We start from the raw sequence: 17,598 nt of genomic DNA, 5'->3' as shown, positions 1-17,598 counted from the left end.
GTGAGGCTCGGATTCTTCGTTTTTCACTCTCCCGTCTATTTCTTGGTTGTTGTACGTTGCTCTGTTGTCAGCCGGCTTTTTCTAAGAGAAGATTCTTCGTTTGCACATGTCAGTGCCTTATTTTGAAGAACTACAGCGTAGGTCAGGGGTTATCTATTGTAACCGCATAGGGTGACATTACATGATGCCATCATCCAGTAATTCAGCTTGTGGATGAAGGAACTTGCATAAGACAAGACTAAGGAAAGGAACTTGATGCTGACATAATTAAGGTTTGCAGAAGGTGCCTATGGGGTGTGTGAGAGGTAACTGCCCACGCATGGGTCTACCCTGCACTTTTGCATCCTCAGCATTGCCATGAGGGGGTTTACGTTCATTCTTAGCTGCAGCCATGTAGGACGGTGTCAGGGCACCTACCAGATGGACTAGCTCTGATGGTTCACTTGCCGTCTCCAAAAAATCTGGGTCAAACTTCCAAATTCCCCATAATCCCTCCAGAAAAAAAGGGTTTGTGAAGGGAAAAGGATTAGTGACGAGCAAGCGTGCTGGGATAGGGTGTCATCAGAGCATGCTCGTGTCCTAATAATGACTTGGGCGTGCTCAGAAACTGTGCTTGAGTCCCCGTGGCTGCTTGTCTTGCAGCTGTTCAATCCTTGCATGCGTTGTGTCTGTCGAACAGCCGTGAGACATGCAGTCACAGCGACTCGAACGTATTATTTGATCATTATTGGCACGCGAGCATGTCTGATAACACCTTATCCCAGCACGTTCACTCATCACTAAAAAATGTTCAGTTTGTGTGGCATATAATACCAAAAATGTAAATCGTAATTCTTTTTTAGAGGCTTGAGTATTATTACTAAGGCATATATAGTCATTAAACGTTGGGTAGATTGTATTAGTTTAGGACAGTGATTGCTAATGCTTGTTTTAAGTAAATATCCTTCCTTTTTTTAAATAATGGTTCCTAAGTAGCCAATTATCAATTTCTCTAGCTAGTAGGTTATATTTAAGTTATATTTCTTGAAAGGAAATTAAGGAATTATCTATAGTTGTAGCCATGAGATTAATAATACCTTGATCTTTCCAGTTTGAGATTTATTTTAGGGGAATAAAGGTCTTTTCTTTTTCCCAGATTTAGCTAGCATTTTCTAGTCACTCACCTGCGGTTCATCATCCCCCAGCAGACTGACAAAAATGGGCCCAGGACCTGGCTGTAGACATAGCTAAGCAGGCGCCTCTGATCACACTCTGCGGAGCTAGGATTTAGCCTTGTCCTTCCTGGATTTCCTACATCACGTAGGAGCTGAGTCATGGAGACTGGTGTGGGGACAGCAGACTAAGTGAAGAGCTCGCTGGAGCCCCACCGCGCCCTGCTCCCGTCCATTTGGGTGGCACTGCTTCAGATTGACCTGAAAACACCAAAGGTTTCTTTTGCAATATTCCAAGTGCTGCAGAAATGTTGTGACTTTTTGTAGTGATTTACGCACATACTGGCATTGAAACGTTGATAATTCGCCACATAATGGAAACAGGCTGCCAATCGCCTGATGAGCCAGCAAAACGCTCATTCGGTGGAACTCGTAGGAGAGGGGAGGCATGGAGCGCTCGTCTAATTCATGACCAGTTGTGACTGGTGTAAGATTTGTGGGGCACATGCCATGCTTCGTTCATTAAGAGTTGTGCGCCTCTTACTCCGGCACACCACCTAATCAAGACTGGCGTAAACCACTGCGGTCTTGATGATCTGGGACATAGTGTCATATCTTCTATAAAGTCTACTAGGTGGCTCAGTACATCAGGACTGCGCCAAGTGAGGTTGTTTTTTGTCCGTTGTATCAGATCCTGGACCCACTGGAGAAGCCTCTGGCTCTGACCAGCCGGACGCTCCCTGCCTCCATCTCTAAGGGCACATTTACCGGAGATGACTGCGCCCATTAAACAACCACCGATCAGTGGTGACTTACTGGTCTATTTGGACAGGCCGACCACGATTCTACTCACACCTGACAACTGTTAAGACGATTGTTCTGTGCACATAGAAAATCACCATTGGCAACAAAGCTCCTGTTTACACAGGACAATGTGCTGCTGATAGCAATTACTTTAATCCCAGCAAATACAATCTGTTCATGCAACAAACTGGTGTTTTACTTGTTCTATGGTGATTGCCGACATATATACATGAGTCCATAATCGGTGTTCAAAATATCAGCTAGTGTAAAGGGCTCTTACCCTGCAGACATACTAATACCTTGAGTTTCTGGTGTTGGGAAGATAGAACACATTTCTTCTGGTCTTATAATTTGCATGTAATTGGACCACTAATTGCCCAAAGATTCTTGCTCCTTTAGCATGAGCGTGCAGATTTATTATCTATGTGATGGATATATAATAAAATCTCATATTTATAGCACACCGCTCTTCTTTTAAGTATTTTGTCCCTTTCATTTGCCTTCGTACAATCATGTCAAACATGTTGATGTGCACTAGGGGGCGCTGACGCAGCGTGCATCATGTCCGCATCGCCGTGGCTACAAATGGCAGAAATGAGGTTAAATTATTCTCAACATAATCAAGTTTTTTTTTCCCAAACGCTAAACATGGCGAACATCTCTGGTCATTACTGACAAATTGATTTAGCGTCTTTCCCTACAGATCTCCTTCCACTACCCACAATAGTATACCAGTGCTGTTAGGCAGGTTATTGGGGGGCAGGGGTAACACGGTGACATACTCATTATCTGCTTGTGATTCTTGATACGTTTTGAGCTATTCTATTAATCTACATCATATTAGTTGGAAATATTTTTAATAAAACTTTTTTTTTTTTTCTGCCTAGGTCCCATTGAATTTGAGGAGTGCAATGCAGCTGTTGCTGTAGAAGGTGCGTTCTCACGTGTAATATTGGGCTACCGGAAGGGTTCCTTTATTGCTCTGGAAGCAAAGTGCAATTAATTTAATTATCTAAAGTTAATATTTTATGTTTCAGGGGTAAAACAGAAGAAGAGAAAGACTTTTGGGCTTCCAACTAAAAAGAGGAAAAACGATGATACTGAGTCTGTGTAAGTATTAATTGGGTTGGTATCATTACCAGAGCGTATAGTAATAGAACATCAGCAGGAGCACAAATAGATGCTCTTTTACCTCTACCTTCTCTTCTCAGAATATAGAGAAGTATTTATCACCTTGGGCTCCTCCTGCTGCTTCAGCACCATTTAATGGCTACTCCTAGTTGTTTTAGTGCATCTCATCATGGACATATAGGATAGCAGGTTGCAAAGATGGACTCCTTTCAGTGTTTTAAAGTTTATGACAAATTTTACACTCTTCTTCCTTTTCTCAATCTGAAAAGAGAGCAGGAGGAGATTTGTACGTGGCAAGTCAGAGTATGGAGAGGGAGAGAAGCATCCAATGTTTCAGGGAGGGCAGATCACACCATCTGTTTAGTAACAGAGAATAGAGGGAGAGGATCACATTAGTAAGTGTCAGCACAAGGTGAAGAAGTAGAGGAGAAGCCTCATGGGTTGTAGAATAGGAAAGCAGTGCATAGATGGAGATATGCTGACATGTGATCGAGTATTTTGATACTTTCCCTAATAGATTGCAAGTTCTTGTAAACAGGGATCTCCATTGATTAATTCCTTTATTAATTTGATACCATGTAAAGTTATTTAAGGTTGTTATCATGGTATTAGTGGTTTTGGACATCGACCTCTCTTCCAGCTTGTATTTCTGAGATAGTCGAGGCCTCAAGAAAAAGGTATGAAACTAGGAGCAGGCTGTAAACTGGTTACTGCGAGTTCTGATGAGTGAATTAATTGAGATTGCAGTCTTAAACTTGTGCAATGTAGTATATAGTAAATGTAAAAATCATGTATCCATTGTAAGTGTCCGCAGCCTTAATCGTCCAATGTGCTGGGGAACGGAGATGTAATGTATAGCTATTGAGCAGTGATGGTTGTGAAGGGTGGGAGGATAGGACCATGTGGCCCCCACCACTAACCTGAATCTTTCTCATCTGCAGGGAGAATGCTGATGCCGATTCCATTGTAAGTAGCTCACACTTTTTTTTTCTTCTTTCTTATATGACATGTAATTTCCTGTGTCTTTAACTAAACGCACAGACACAAATAGAGCATTGATTGCAGATGTACATTATCGGCTGGGGGTCAGATTAGACTTTTCCAGTTGCAAGAGTTAACGTTGGATTCCTGGTATGTAATTGGTTAATCATATGATAATTTATTAATTGATTTAGTACTTTAGTTATCCAGTCACCTATACATATAGATATAGAAGGACTACCTTCTGATCATTTTAGCTTTCCTCCCTTTTCCTCTCTTTCATCATGATTTCATGTTGATAAATAATCTCTTATTTGTAGTAAAATCCACATGAAAGAAAAATATTTCAGAAAAGCAGTTTAAAAGCTGTGGTTTTTGTCCACTCAATTTACATCACGTACTAGAAGAGACTAGGAAGCAGCACTGTCTGAACCCAAGTCACATTACGGAAGTAATATCGGTGTCAACTATCCCATCTGAGAGCAGCATGATGTAGGGGCAGAGACCCTGATTCCACTGATGTATTGCTCAGTGTGCTTGTTTTACTGGACCTGCTGCATATCTCTCTGTTCTCTGATTGCTGAGCTCTGTAAAACCCCGCCACACCACTCATTGGCAGCTTTCTGCATACACTGTGCATAGGCAGAAAGCTGCAATCAGTAGTGGGAGCAGGGTTACACAGAGCTCATGAATATGGAGGACTACATGGCAGCAGGTTTACTAATCCCTTAGTGATAATCTCACCAGTAATTCGATCAAAACGACAGCAAGCAGCCCAGTGCGTGATACATCGATGGAATCAGGGTCTCTGTTTCTGCATTATGCTGCTCTCAGATTAGGTAGTGAAAAAACCTGATGAGCGATCCTCTTTAATGTTATGTGTTTACAACCTAAAAAGAATACATATCATCATTATGGTACTGAAGGAAGCACTGCGGGAGGGGTTGGGGGCGCTGGTGTTCTTGTAGCTACAATCTACCCTGTGTTTTAGACTAGGTGGAAGACTTAAGAGTTCCTCTCTACAACCTCTTAACCTCTTTTAAAAATAGAGCTGGAGTGGCGGCCTGATGATCGTGGCAGGGGCAGCTTCTGTAACACCTATAAGTTGTTATGACTGCCATATATGACAGATGTAGTAATACATAGTGGCTATTTAGAGGATTGGCCATCCATTCATTCAGAGAATTTGCCCAAATAGACCATGTCTTGACTATGGCTTCCCCGGCTTTTAGGAGGAGCAGTGAGCAATGTGGTGTGATTAGCCGTGGGCATTATTGTATAGTAGCCCAGATGTAGGATTTGCTGAGGGAGGAGCTGTTCTCCATGCACCGTGGTATTTGGTTCCTCTGGGGGGTATTGTGTGCTCCATTGTGGGATCTGCTGCTGCTGCAGAGGCTTTTTGTGATCTTTGTATACAGATTCTGGGGTGGTGTTTAAGAGTTGGGGGGATATTTACTCACTGATGAGGCTCTGGTGTTTTTACAATCAGAAAAAGTCTAAGAAATGATCTAGAGAAGTTTCTTGAGAACCTGTGGCAATGTCGGATGCCTTCCAAATAATTACAGTACCTGTGCAATACTAAGGAAATCCTGGAAACCCGATCTGTTGTGGGACCGTGAGGGCTGGAGTTGATATGCAGAGGACTAGAACTCTAGCGCCACCTGTAGGAAGTAGCAATCCTAACAGTCAATGTCGACCCTTTAACGAGCCTTGTCGCATGACTTGGGATAATAAAAGCCAAAGCAAAACAAAAGTCTTGTGACCAGGCTCGTTAAAGAGTCAGCACGGTGGCACAGTGGATAGCACAGCAGCCTTGCAGCGCTGGAGTCCTGGGTTCAAGCCCCACTAAGGACAACATCTGCAAAGAGTTTGTATGTTCTCTCCGTGTTTGCGTGGGTTTCCTCCGGGTACTCCGGTTTCCTCCCACATTCCAAAGACATACTGATAGGGAATTTAGACTGTGAGCCCCAATGGGGACTGCGATGAAAATGTGTGCAAACTGTAAAGCGCTGTGTAATATGTTAGCGCTATATAAAAATAAAGATTATTATAAAAATAAAGATTATTATTATAAGAGTCGATATTGACTTTTAGGATTGCCTGCTTTGACATTCTCTGTAGGCTTTTGCTTTTTGATCCCTTTGTATAATGCTGCCTTAGTATTGAGCAGTGTCATAAAGAGAAATAGTAAACTCCCCCGGAGAAGAATCTCTGTTAAAGAGTATCTGTCAGGAAGTTTATGTTATGTAATCTGAGAGCAGCATAATGTCAAAGCAGAGAACCTGATTCCAGTGATGTCACTTACTGGGCTACTTGGTGTAGTTTTGATATAATAATCCATGTTTCCTCTGCATTAGATACACAGTAGTTAAACAGACTGGTTGGGCTGCCATGCACACAACACCTAGTCCTGTAGTGATAATCTCCTGATAAAATGTTAAGTGTGTTGAAACTGCAGCACACAGCCCAGTAAGTGACACATCCCTGATATCAGGGCCTCTCTCTCTACATCATGCTGCTATCAGATTAAATAGCAAAAACCTGTTGACCGATTCTCTTGAAACATCATTGGAAAAAAAATTGCAATCTCTTGAAGAGATATATACAGTTTCAAATAAAAAATGTAATGAAAGTTCCTCTTTAAAGCGCCACTCCAGCGTTTTCTTTTTCACCGCTGGAGACGTACTTTTAACATAAGTCCTCTGCCCCCAGTCTTATACTCACCCTTTGACATCTTCACTGTTTTCCGGCAACGGTCCATTAGTGCGGCGCCATCTTGTAAACGCAGCTTCTAAGTGGCCGACACTCGGAATCTACATCACAAGCTGTCATTGCAAGTCTACGAGACCAGACCGAGACTGTCCTAGACTTACTGACTAGTGATCTCTGGCTCTCAACATGAAACACGGGAGCAGCCGGCAGGTCACAAACTGCAGGAGCGGACACCGGTAGGTGAGTATCAGCCCGGGGGCAGAGGACTGGGATTTGCGGCTATGTGCTCACGCTGCGCATTGGCCACTGCAGATTTGTAGCAGGTTTCCATGAGTTTACAGTACCATGTAAACCTATGGAAAACAAAATCCACAGTGCACATGATGTGGAAAAAAACGCGCGGAAATGCTGCGTTGTTTATTCCACAGCATGTCAATTCTTTGTGCGGATTCCGCAGAGGTTTACACCTGCTCCATAATAGGAATCCGCAGGTGGAATCCGCACAATATCTGCGGTAAATCCGCAGTGCGGATTTACAAAAATCAGTGCGGAAAAATCCGCACTACATTCCGCAGTGTGGGCACATAGCCTTAAGCAACACTCCAGCGGAGAGATAAAATGAAATGCCGGAGTGATGCTTTAATAACTTCCATCATTCTGCCACCATGCCGCAGTGGAATCGGGCACATTCTGGCTCACTCCTTCTTGTCTTGTAAATTTTCAACCCCAAACAGTACGGTTTATCATGTATGATTGACGACCAGTAGTAGATTAGTTACTTTTTCTACTAAGAACGTGTAGAAGTAAGTTGTGCTCACTAGTAAATTCTTTTGCAGTGATCCATTAGTCAGGGAGGCATGCACCTTGGGTGGGCAGATCTGACGGCTGTGATTTAACTACAACATGTCTGCACAATGACTTCTAATAATGTGTTGTATTGATCAATGATTTCTCTGCTGTGATGGCCTCTTGTCCCTTGTTATGAGGGTATGGGGACTGGTTGTTATTGTAGTGGTTGGCGGAGTGAATATCCCTATGTACTGGTATATGGCGGGCACCTCTCCCAGCTGATCAGTCAGTAGGGGTCGTCTGCACTGACCTCTTACAAGAACATGCCTTGGTTGCCTTGCACTACACACTTGGCTGAGGTGGACATGCCATTAGGTTGGTGTAATTAGACAAGTAATCGATTCTGATATATAGAATTTCTACATTTGACCCTTTGGCGTGGCTTGCGGTAACTCTGCGAAGACCTGCAGACATTTGGGTACAACTGATACTTCGCCTTTGTTCACACTACTGTATGTTTGTGCTTTAATTTTAGCATCATATGTCAAGATGGCTCCTGACATACATGCTATTGTCAAACCCCATCCTCCTTTTTTTCCTTCTTTTTTCTAATGGAAGTCTATCTACGATGGATGCCACAGAGTTGTCTGAGCGTTTCAATAGGATTTCATGACTTTTCCTTTAAACAGATGTCATAGGTCAGTGGGTGACAGATGTTGGGACTCGTGCACATGGCCGTAAATATTGGACAGTGACATATGTTGTTTTGATGGATAGCACTCATTCCCATGTTATTCTATGGTGCTGTGCACATGCCCGATTTTTTTCCGAGTGGTCCGAGGAAAAAAATTGCAGCATGTCCGATTTACCTCTGATAATCGGAAGCCATTCTGGTGCATAGTGTCGTCCGATTTTCACAGACTGACAAATTAGAGAAGATGGAGAAATGGATCCCACTCTGTGAGCAGAATAATTGGACCGATTTTTCAGATGGCGGAGACGGTCGTGTGACCCTAGCCTTAGACAACCCTCGCAGGCCCTGTGTAACACACCTTTGGAGCGATTTCTCATCCCAGTGTGATCATGGCATGAAGGGGGATAGATGCGTCTTATTATCTAATGCATTAAGTCTTTGGAAACACCCCCACAATGGTGCCCCCAATGTCCATAATTTACCCCCATGATATGTAAGAAGTGTCGGCCATGCTAGCAGGCCGGCAGCTGCAGTGACCGGTGGAGCGCTCGGACACTGTGCACCCTGCGTCTCGGGGGCACTAGGTGAAGAGTGAGGTTCCTCGGAGCTTCTGTAACTGGCGCTAGTCACATTACTAATGAACTGCCGATCCTCCATAGCTGCAAGGTGAAACCGGTGAAGCGGCCCTTAATTTGGTTTGACTTACAATGTTTACTTTCTGACTTGCTTGTTTTGGTACTTGGGGTTAATAATTTATGAGACACATTGAACTGGAAACATATCAGTCTTCCGTGCAAGAACTTGCAAAAGCCGTGTCACTGACGTTCCCCTTCTCACATCATCGCGTGTTGTGTGGCAATGCAGCAACTTAGGGGAAAAATACATTAATCCAGAAGGATATGTTAGTAATTTGTTCCTACATTTCATTGCATTAGTGCTGATGATCGCTGTTTAAAGGGAACCTGTCAAGTTGTACATGTCGTATATGTGGACTGGAGAAGCTGCGCAGAGGGATATTAGTATGATTATCATTAGAGCACCATGGATTCCTTTTATTGAAAGCCCCCTTGTTTGTTAGCATGAGTCCAGTAGGCGGGTCTGCTAGTGATTGACAGCTATGTTTGCATGCACTAGTCATTTATTCACTAGTAGGATCGCCCACTGGACGCCTCTATATAAACACCACTGTTTTCAATTCATGAAATCCACGTTTTACAGAAACTTTTCCTACAAAAATGTAAAACAATCTAATCCGCTCCTCTTACTCTATAGCATCTGGCCTCCCGATCTGATATTTTCAACATGACGGGTTCCTTGTAATGCCAATAATGGTGGTGATTATAAGCCTGTCCCTATTACTAGCTATAAATAATATGCAACTCCTGAAAAGAGAACTATTCTACATTAATATAGAAATCTGATCTGTATACCCAATTGTACTCTACATATATATATTTATGTGAAGGGCAGACACCCGGCCTGGCTGTGCCCTAAAAGAAGCTCTCCAACCTCAATTGTTATTCCTCAGGTAATAACTGCAAAAGGCTGTACTGCCACCCTGAGTAAGTAAAACGAATGTGGTTGTATTAATATGCACACCCTTATACCAATACTTTAAGGGCCCTTTGAATTTCTGACCACATTCAGTCTATTTAGGTAGGAGTCTATCAGCCTGGCCACATCTAGAATTCAGCCAACGGCTAATTCGCAAGTATCCATAGAAAGCGAGGAATAAGCTACTACGTGACACTTGTTCCTGCAGCTTATCCCCATCATTTCCAATCTCCCTTCCTCACAGTCTGATCTCCGCGGAGAGTCTGCGGAGATCTGTCATACACACCGGATTATTGGATGATCTGAAAAAGTCCAACCTTTCTTCTATGTGACCGGCATTAGTTTGGCTACACAGCAGACATAGTCACACTGCAGTAATGTTCCACTTGCGACAAACTATGGTTTTAAAGTTTGTTGCCACCTTTTAGCCTTCGTAGTCCACATAGGCATGATTCACACCTAGGGGGTCTCATTCCAGGATAAGCTTTATTTTTTTTAATGACTGCTGTGCCCACCGCTGTGTACTGTCAGAAATTTTCATGTTTTAGTATTAGTATGTCAGGGACAGGTAATTATTTTGCATTAAGTAATTTTTAATTTTCCAGAACCTCCCTGTTGTTGATGAAGAAGGATACAGCATAAAGCCTGAAGAAAACCTGAATTATATCCTTTTCCTACTCATAGTCACTTACTATTGCTGCATTGTGTGTGGAGGCAGATGATGTAAATCTTAGTTACACCCCCTAAAAGCAGGACAAATATTCATCCGGATCCCCATACCTAACACAGAACACACATAGGCAATGTAGGATCACCTTTCTGGGGAAACTCGGCCTCTGCAGCCGCTTCATCACGTCCTCTTTAATCACCAGATTTGGTATTTCTAAGTGACGAAAGATGATCCAGTTGTTTTGATTCGGATGACAGAAACTTCCAAGTGTCATTGTGTCGATGGAAATTATACCATAATACATGAAAGACAAATCTTCCAACTTATTCTTCTGTCCAGCATAAGTCGTCTAAAAGGGTTTGGCAGCGCGTAAAGATGGATTATGGAGAAATTGGGGGAATTCTTACAGTGCTCACAGTATGAGGATTCACAAGTCTGCAGTCACATAAGGTACAAGTCTGCAGTCACTCTAAGGTCTGACAACCCCCATTAAGTATTAAGGCCCCTATAAACATTAATGTCATCCAAACCTGCTGATATTGAGTGGTTCAGCTGACAGTGTTATGTGTATGCAGGGTCCTGACCTCATCTATCGGGGGAGGTAAGGATTTGACATTTCTCATTTCGGAGATAAAACACCTCCAATGGTGTCTGACGACTGATCTCTTGTAGAAAACACATAAACACTTGGCAGAGCAAGCGCTGCAGTGTAAGGGTACCGTCACACTAAAACGACGCTGCAGCGATACGACAACGATGTCGATCGCTGCAGCGTCGCTGGAGAGCTGTCACACAGACAGCTCTCCAGCGACCAACGATCCCGAAGTCCCCGGTAACCAGGGTAAACATCGGGTTACTAAGCGCAGGGCCGCGCTTAGTAACCCGATGTTTACCCTGGTTACCAGCGTAAACGTAAAAAAAAAAAACACTACATACTTACATTCCTGTCGCGTCCCTCGGCGCTGTGCTTCTCTGCACTGACAGTGAGCGCCGATCAGCCGGAAAGCAGAGCGGTGACATCACCGCTGTACTTTACGGCTGGCCGGCGCTCACCAGTCAGTGCGGGAAGCTGAAGGCGAGGGACATGACCAGACACCGGGAATGTAAGCATGTAGTGTTTTTTTTTTTTTTTACATTTACACTGATAACCAGGGTAAATATCGGGTTACTAAGCGCGGCCCTGCGCTTAGTAACCCGATGTTTACCCTGGTTACCAGTGAAGACATCACTGAATCGGCATCACACACGCCGATTCAGCGATGTCAGTGGGAGGTCCAGCGACGAAATAAAGTTTCAAACGATCTGCTACGACGTACGATTCTCAGCGGGGTCCCTGATCGCAGTAGCGTGTCAGACACAGCGAGATCGTAAGGATATCGCTGGAACGTCACGGATCGTGCCGTCCTAGCGACCAAAGTGCCACTGTGTGACGGTACCCTAAGGGTGGTTTCACACTTACATTTTTGTCTGCAGCGTTTTTTTTTCAAAAAAACGCATGCGTTTTTTTTCCCTATACTTATCATTGAAAACGCATGCGTTTTTGTTTGTACGCGTTTGGTTGCGTTTTGCAACGCATGCGTTTTTTTACTGCAAGTGTTCATTTTCAGAAATGCAACTTGTAGTATTTTTGAGAGCCGTTTTTTGGACCAAAAAAACCGCATGCGTTTTCATGCGTTTTTTGGGGTAAAAAAATACATTGGAGTCAATGGGGACGCATGCGTTTTTTTGTGCATGCGTTTTTTTGCGTTAAAAACGCATGCGTTTTTATATTAAAAAAACAGAAAACACACTGATATGCCACCCCCCAACATAAAGGTGATAAAGGGATCCTACCCCTAACCCTAACCCTAAGGGATCCTAACCCTACCCCTAACCCTACCCCTAACCTTAACCCTAAGGGATCCTAACCATAACCCTACCCCTAACCCTAAGGGATCCTAACCCTACCCCTAACCCTAATCCCTTTAGGGGTAGGGTTAGGGGTAGGGTTAGGGTTAGGATCCCTTAGGGTTAGAGGTAGGGTTAGCGGTAGGGTTAGGGTTAGGATCCCTTTAGGGTTAGGGTTATGATCCCTAACCCTACCCCTAACCCTAACTATTTCTGTTTATAGTGGGGTTTTTTACTTTATTTTGATGATTGGCAGCTGTCACACATTTCTCAGCATGCGTTTAAAAAATGCAAACGCATGAAAAAACGCATGTAAACGCGTCAAAACGCCGCGTTTTTTTCACCACGTAAAAACGCATGTGTCAAAAAAACGCAGCGTTTGCACGCGTTTACATGCGTTTTTTCACCATGCGGTTTTTTGCGTTTTTTACCGCAAAAACGTACCCAAAAAAACGCAAATGTGAAACCAGCCTAAGGGAGAGATGGCTGCTGTCCATTTTATGACAGACCGTTATTTAAAGTGTATGAGATTTTATTGTTTGTTATTGATGCAAGGCTCAATCCTAGGCCCCCTCCTTTTCTCTCTTTACACGGCCCCTATTGGACAAACAATCAGCAGATTTCGGTTACAGTATCATCTCTATGCTGACGACACCCAATTACACTTCTTCCCCCAACATCACCCCTACCCTAATTCAAAATACCAAGGATTGTCTGCTGTCTCTAACATCATGTCCTCCCTCTATCTGAAACTAAATCTCTCCAAAACTGAACTACTTGTGTTTCTCCCTTCTACTAACCTCACTCTACCCAACATCGAAATTACCCTGGAGGGTTCAACCATAACTCCCAAGCAGCATGCCCGCTGTCTTGGGGTCATATTCGACACCGAACTTTCCTTTACTCCCTATATCCGATCACTCACTCGCTCTTGTCACCTGCATCTTAAAAACATCTCCAGAATCCGACCTTTTCTCACCTTTGAAACTGCTAAGACTCTTACTGTCGCTCTTATTCATTCCCGTCTGGACTACTGCAACTCTCTTCTGATCGGTCTCCCTCTTTCCAAACTTTCTCCTCTCCAATCCATCTTGAATGCTGCAGCCAGGGTCATATTTCTGTCCAGCCGCTTCACCGATGCCTCCATCTTGTGCCAGTCATTACACTGGCTACCCATTCGCTACAGGGTCCAGTATAAACTCATCTCTCTCACCCACAAAGCTCTCCACAGTTCTGCACCGCCTTATATCTCCTCTCTCATCTCCGTCTATCGCCCTACACGTGCCCTCCGTTCTACAAATGACCTAAGACTAACATCCCCCGTAATCCGAACCTCGCACCTCCGTCTCCAAGACTTCTCTCGTGCTGCGCCAGCTCTCTGGAATGCACTTCCCCAGACGATCAGACTGACACCTAGCCCCGACCTATTCAAGCGCGCTTTAAAAACCCATCTCTTCAAACAAGCCTACCACATCAACTACTCAGTAAACTAACTTTGTCCTGTTCCCTCCTTCCAAATATTATCTGCATGTGAATCTGCACCCTACTATTCTTCTGTCTCCACACCCTCCATGCACATGATAACTGCACTTGATGCTTGACTATTGCACTTAAACACACGGGCTGATGACCGGATCATGCAGCTTCATATGAAAATCCCTATTTATTATAATTGCCAGACCTGAAATAACAAGCACTTTTCACCTATTGTGTCCCCCCATTTCCTTGTAGATTGTAAGCTTGCGAGCAGGGACCTCACCCCTAATGTCACTGTTTAAGTGGTCTTAACTTGTACAGAATTTATTGTCTGTACATGTCCCCGCTTACGGTAATTGTAAAGTGCTGCGGAATATGTTGGCGCTATATAAATAAAAATTATTATTATTATTATTATGCTGTTATTGTGCAGATTTATATTTGTATGCTAGCATCTAATATGTGGTGGCTTTGGTAGCTAAGCAGATAGACTACATAATCAGTATAGTTACAGTATGGTGGATAAAGAGGACCAATAATGTAATTATGCGGTATGTCTTTACTTGGTTTCCATATCATAATCATGTTTTCTATAACAGATCTCCCTGAAATAACTAATTCTTTAACAACTTCACACATACCAAAGAAAATCACTTTTACTCATCAAGTGACTCCGACTCAGGCGATGATGGACCCAAGAAATTTCACGTGGAGATCAAACCTGTACAGCCTAACAATGGACCTCATCACAACGTGGCCTCTCTTGATGAGCTGAAGATGTCCATCGGGAATATCTCCCTCTCCCCGGCACCTTCTGTGAGTAATTGTGACTCCCCCAAATCACTGTATTTGTTGTGACGCACCTCCTGTAGACGTGCTGAGAAGTCTTCAGCCATGAGTACAGATAGAGTAGAAAGTGAAAAATGTCGTCAGGTTGTATTCACATTGCATTTCAGCACTGTATGTGCTGGGAAAGCTTTCGATACATATTGCAAAAGTATCCATTTCTCCACCAATCCTTCAAACGCTAGCATAGGGGGGCTTTTTCACCTCCAGTGGGCTGGTATATGGGCTCCAGTATGTCTTTTATTTTGTCTGTATGAAAGTGCATTTTGCATCCAGTAAATAAAATCGTATTGTGCTACACAAACTTTATAAAATGGAAGCCTTTGTGCAACAGACGACAGAAACCAGGTAATGGCTATACATCGCTCTTTAGTGATTGATTATACTCCCCATAATGTAACTATTCTGGAGTATCTCCTCTTATTACTCTGCCTGTTGCATCCCTTTGTTTAGGGTATGTGCACACAGTTTTTTTCAGCCGGATCCGACCTGAAAAATTACTCAAACATTGAAAACCATGAATATCTGCACATCAATGTCAAAACGACGTGCTGTGTGTATATTCAGTCTTTAACCGCTTCAGGGTTCAAAAGCCAAGAAGTGGCTAAAAGTGGTGACCGGACCATTCTTCAGGCGACTTCTGCTTGGAAACTGCCACTATATTATATAGAAAATGTAACGCTGTGATGACAAGATAAAGGACTGCAAAGTGGAAGAAACACTGCCAATGTCTCCTGCTTCAAAAGCTATGCGACATGTAAGGCCATGTTCACACGATCCTTTTTTTCATGCAGAATTGCCGCGATTTTCCCGCTGCGGGTCCGCAGCTGTTTTCCATGCAGGGTACATTACATTGTACCCTATGGAAAACAGGAACTGCTGTGCCCACAATGCGGAAAATAAAAAAAAAGCCGCGCTGAATAGCTGCGGGAAAAAAGAAGTACCATGTCACTTCTTTTTTCGGAGCCGCAGCGGTTCTGCACCCATTGACCTCCATTGTGAGGTCAAACCCGCAGTAAAACCCGCAGATGAAAAAAATATCTGCGGGTTTTACTGCGGTTTGTGGTGCAGAACCGCTGCAGCAGGAAGTGCGGGGGAGCGGGCGGAAGTGCGTGGGCGGAGTGTGGCTGCCCCCCCGTGCTCCGATCCCGCCCCCCCGTGCTCCAATCCCACCGCCCCGTGCTCCGATGCCCCTCCCCCCAGTGCTCCGATGCCCCCCCCCCCCCGTGCCCTAATCTCCCCCCCTTATACTTACCCGGTGTCCGTCCGGTCGTCTTCTCCCTGGGCGCCGCCATCTTGCAAAATGGCGGGCGCATGCGCAGTGCGCCCGCCGAATCTGCCGGCCGGCAGATTCGTTCCAAAGTGCATTTTGATCACTGAGATATAATCTATCTCAGTGATCAAAATAAAAAAAATAGTAAATGACACCCCCCCCCTTTGTCACCCCCATAGGTAGGGACAATAAAAAAAATTAAGAAATTTTTTTTTTTTTCCACTAAGGTTAGAATAGGGTTAGGTTTAGGGTTAGGGTATTTTCAGCCATTTTAACCCTAAAAAAACTTCCTAGAAAACACACAGACTCTGCATAGAAAACTGCATAAAAAAAAGGATCAAAAAACGCATCAAAAAAGGACAAAAAAAGGACCTGCGTTTTCTGCCAAGAGCTGCAGTTTTTTAAAAAACAGTCCTGAAAAAAAAAGGATGGAAATCAGGAACGTGTGAACATACCCTAAGGCTATGTGCACACGTCGGGATTTCATGCAGAAATTTCCTGAACAAAACCGGACATTTTCTGCAAGAAATCCGCATGTGTTTTTTTCTGCGTGTTTCTTGCGGTTTTTGCGTGGTTATTTTTTTTTTTTTTTTTGCGGATTTTTTTGCTTTTTCCCCAGAGGTTCCCAATACAATAATATAGTGGAAAATCCACAAAAAATCCACAAAATTAATGAACATACTGCGTTTTTTTCGCGGAAAAAAACGCAACATACGCACAAAAATTGCCGAATGCATTCTAAATGATGGGATGTATGCGTATTTTAAGCGTTTTTATAGCGCGAAAACATAAAAAATCCGGAACGTGTGCACACAGCCTTAAAGTGGTTGTGTACACCCTCTGATAATATGGGCACATGAAGTTTCTTTGGAATTTTTGGAGCAGGTTCACTTCAGAAATGTAAATCAAAAAAATAGACGGGAAGCTATATGCCATAAAATTACATGAAAATTTTTATTGATACAGTATTAAAAGATTAAACATAAAATCAGTTAGTATGGGGACAGCAATATGCAAAAAAAAAAAACGCCAAAAAAAGGTACACAAATTACAGGTGAATCATCACCTTTAAGAATGGAGCTGCTATTAGAATTGGAGTGAAGATTAAATATTTATAAATTTGTGGAGCAATGAAGCTTCCAAAAATCTTAGATACATTCCATTGTCAATCCCTATAATGGTAACTGCCTCCACGTGATTCAGCCACTGAAAAAGTATGAAAAAGTTTTCAATTAGTGCCTAATTGTGGTGTATACAGCAAAAAAAGGGGGCATGATAGTAAGGAACAGGGATAGGAAGCCTTAGGGATGGAAGTAAAGATAGTGAGTACTGTACCTTTAAATGACTGTGACACCCCTGACGCGCGTTTTGCGTTTAAGCTTTTTCCAAGGGAGTGTGCATCCACAAACTTAAAAATATTTAATCTTCACTCCAATTCTAATAGCAGCTCCATTCTTAAAGGTTGATGATTCACCTGTAATTTGTACCTTTTTTGGGTGTTTTTTTTTTTTCATATTGCTGTCCCCATACTAACTGGTTTTACGTTGAATTTTTTTAATATTGTATCAATAAAAATATTCATGTAATTTTCTAGCATATAGCTTCCCGTCTATCTTTTTGATTTATGTAA

General features: G+C 43.1%; 1 protein-coding gene across 1 annotated transcript in view; it reads left to right on the top strand.

Annotated features, from left to right (window-relative positions):
- Positions 1-17,598, top strand: part of FCHO2 (FCH and mu domain containing endocytic adaptor 2) — a 146,240-nt gene that overhangs the window by 103,470 nt on the left and 25,172 nt on the right. Inside the window, exons 9-13 of the mRNA XM_069750592.1 lie at positions 2,843-2,887; positions 2,993-3,065; positions 4,028-4,052; positions 10,422-10,479; positions 14,487-14,665. Of these exons, the coding sequence (XP_069606693.1) occupies positions 2,843-2,887; positions 2,993-3,065; positions 4,028-4,052; positions 10,422-10,479; positions 14,487-14,665 (380 nt within the window). The remainder of the gene's footprint in view (positions 1-2,842; positions 2,888-2,992; positions 3,066-4,027; positions 4,053-10,421; positions 10,480-14,486; positions 14,666-17,598) is intronic.

Source organism: Ranitomeya imitator, chromosome 1 (assembly GCF_032444005.1).
Source record: "Ranitomeya imitator isolate aRanImi1 chromosome 1, aRanImi1.pri, whole genome shotgun sequence".
Classification (NCBI taxonomy): domain Eukaryota; kingdom Metazoa; phylum Chordata; class Amphibia; order Anura; family Dendrobatidae; genus Ranitomeya; species Ranitomeya imitator.
This window is presented reverse-complemented; position numbering and strand designations above follow the sequence as displayed.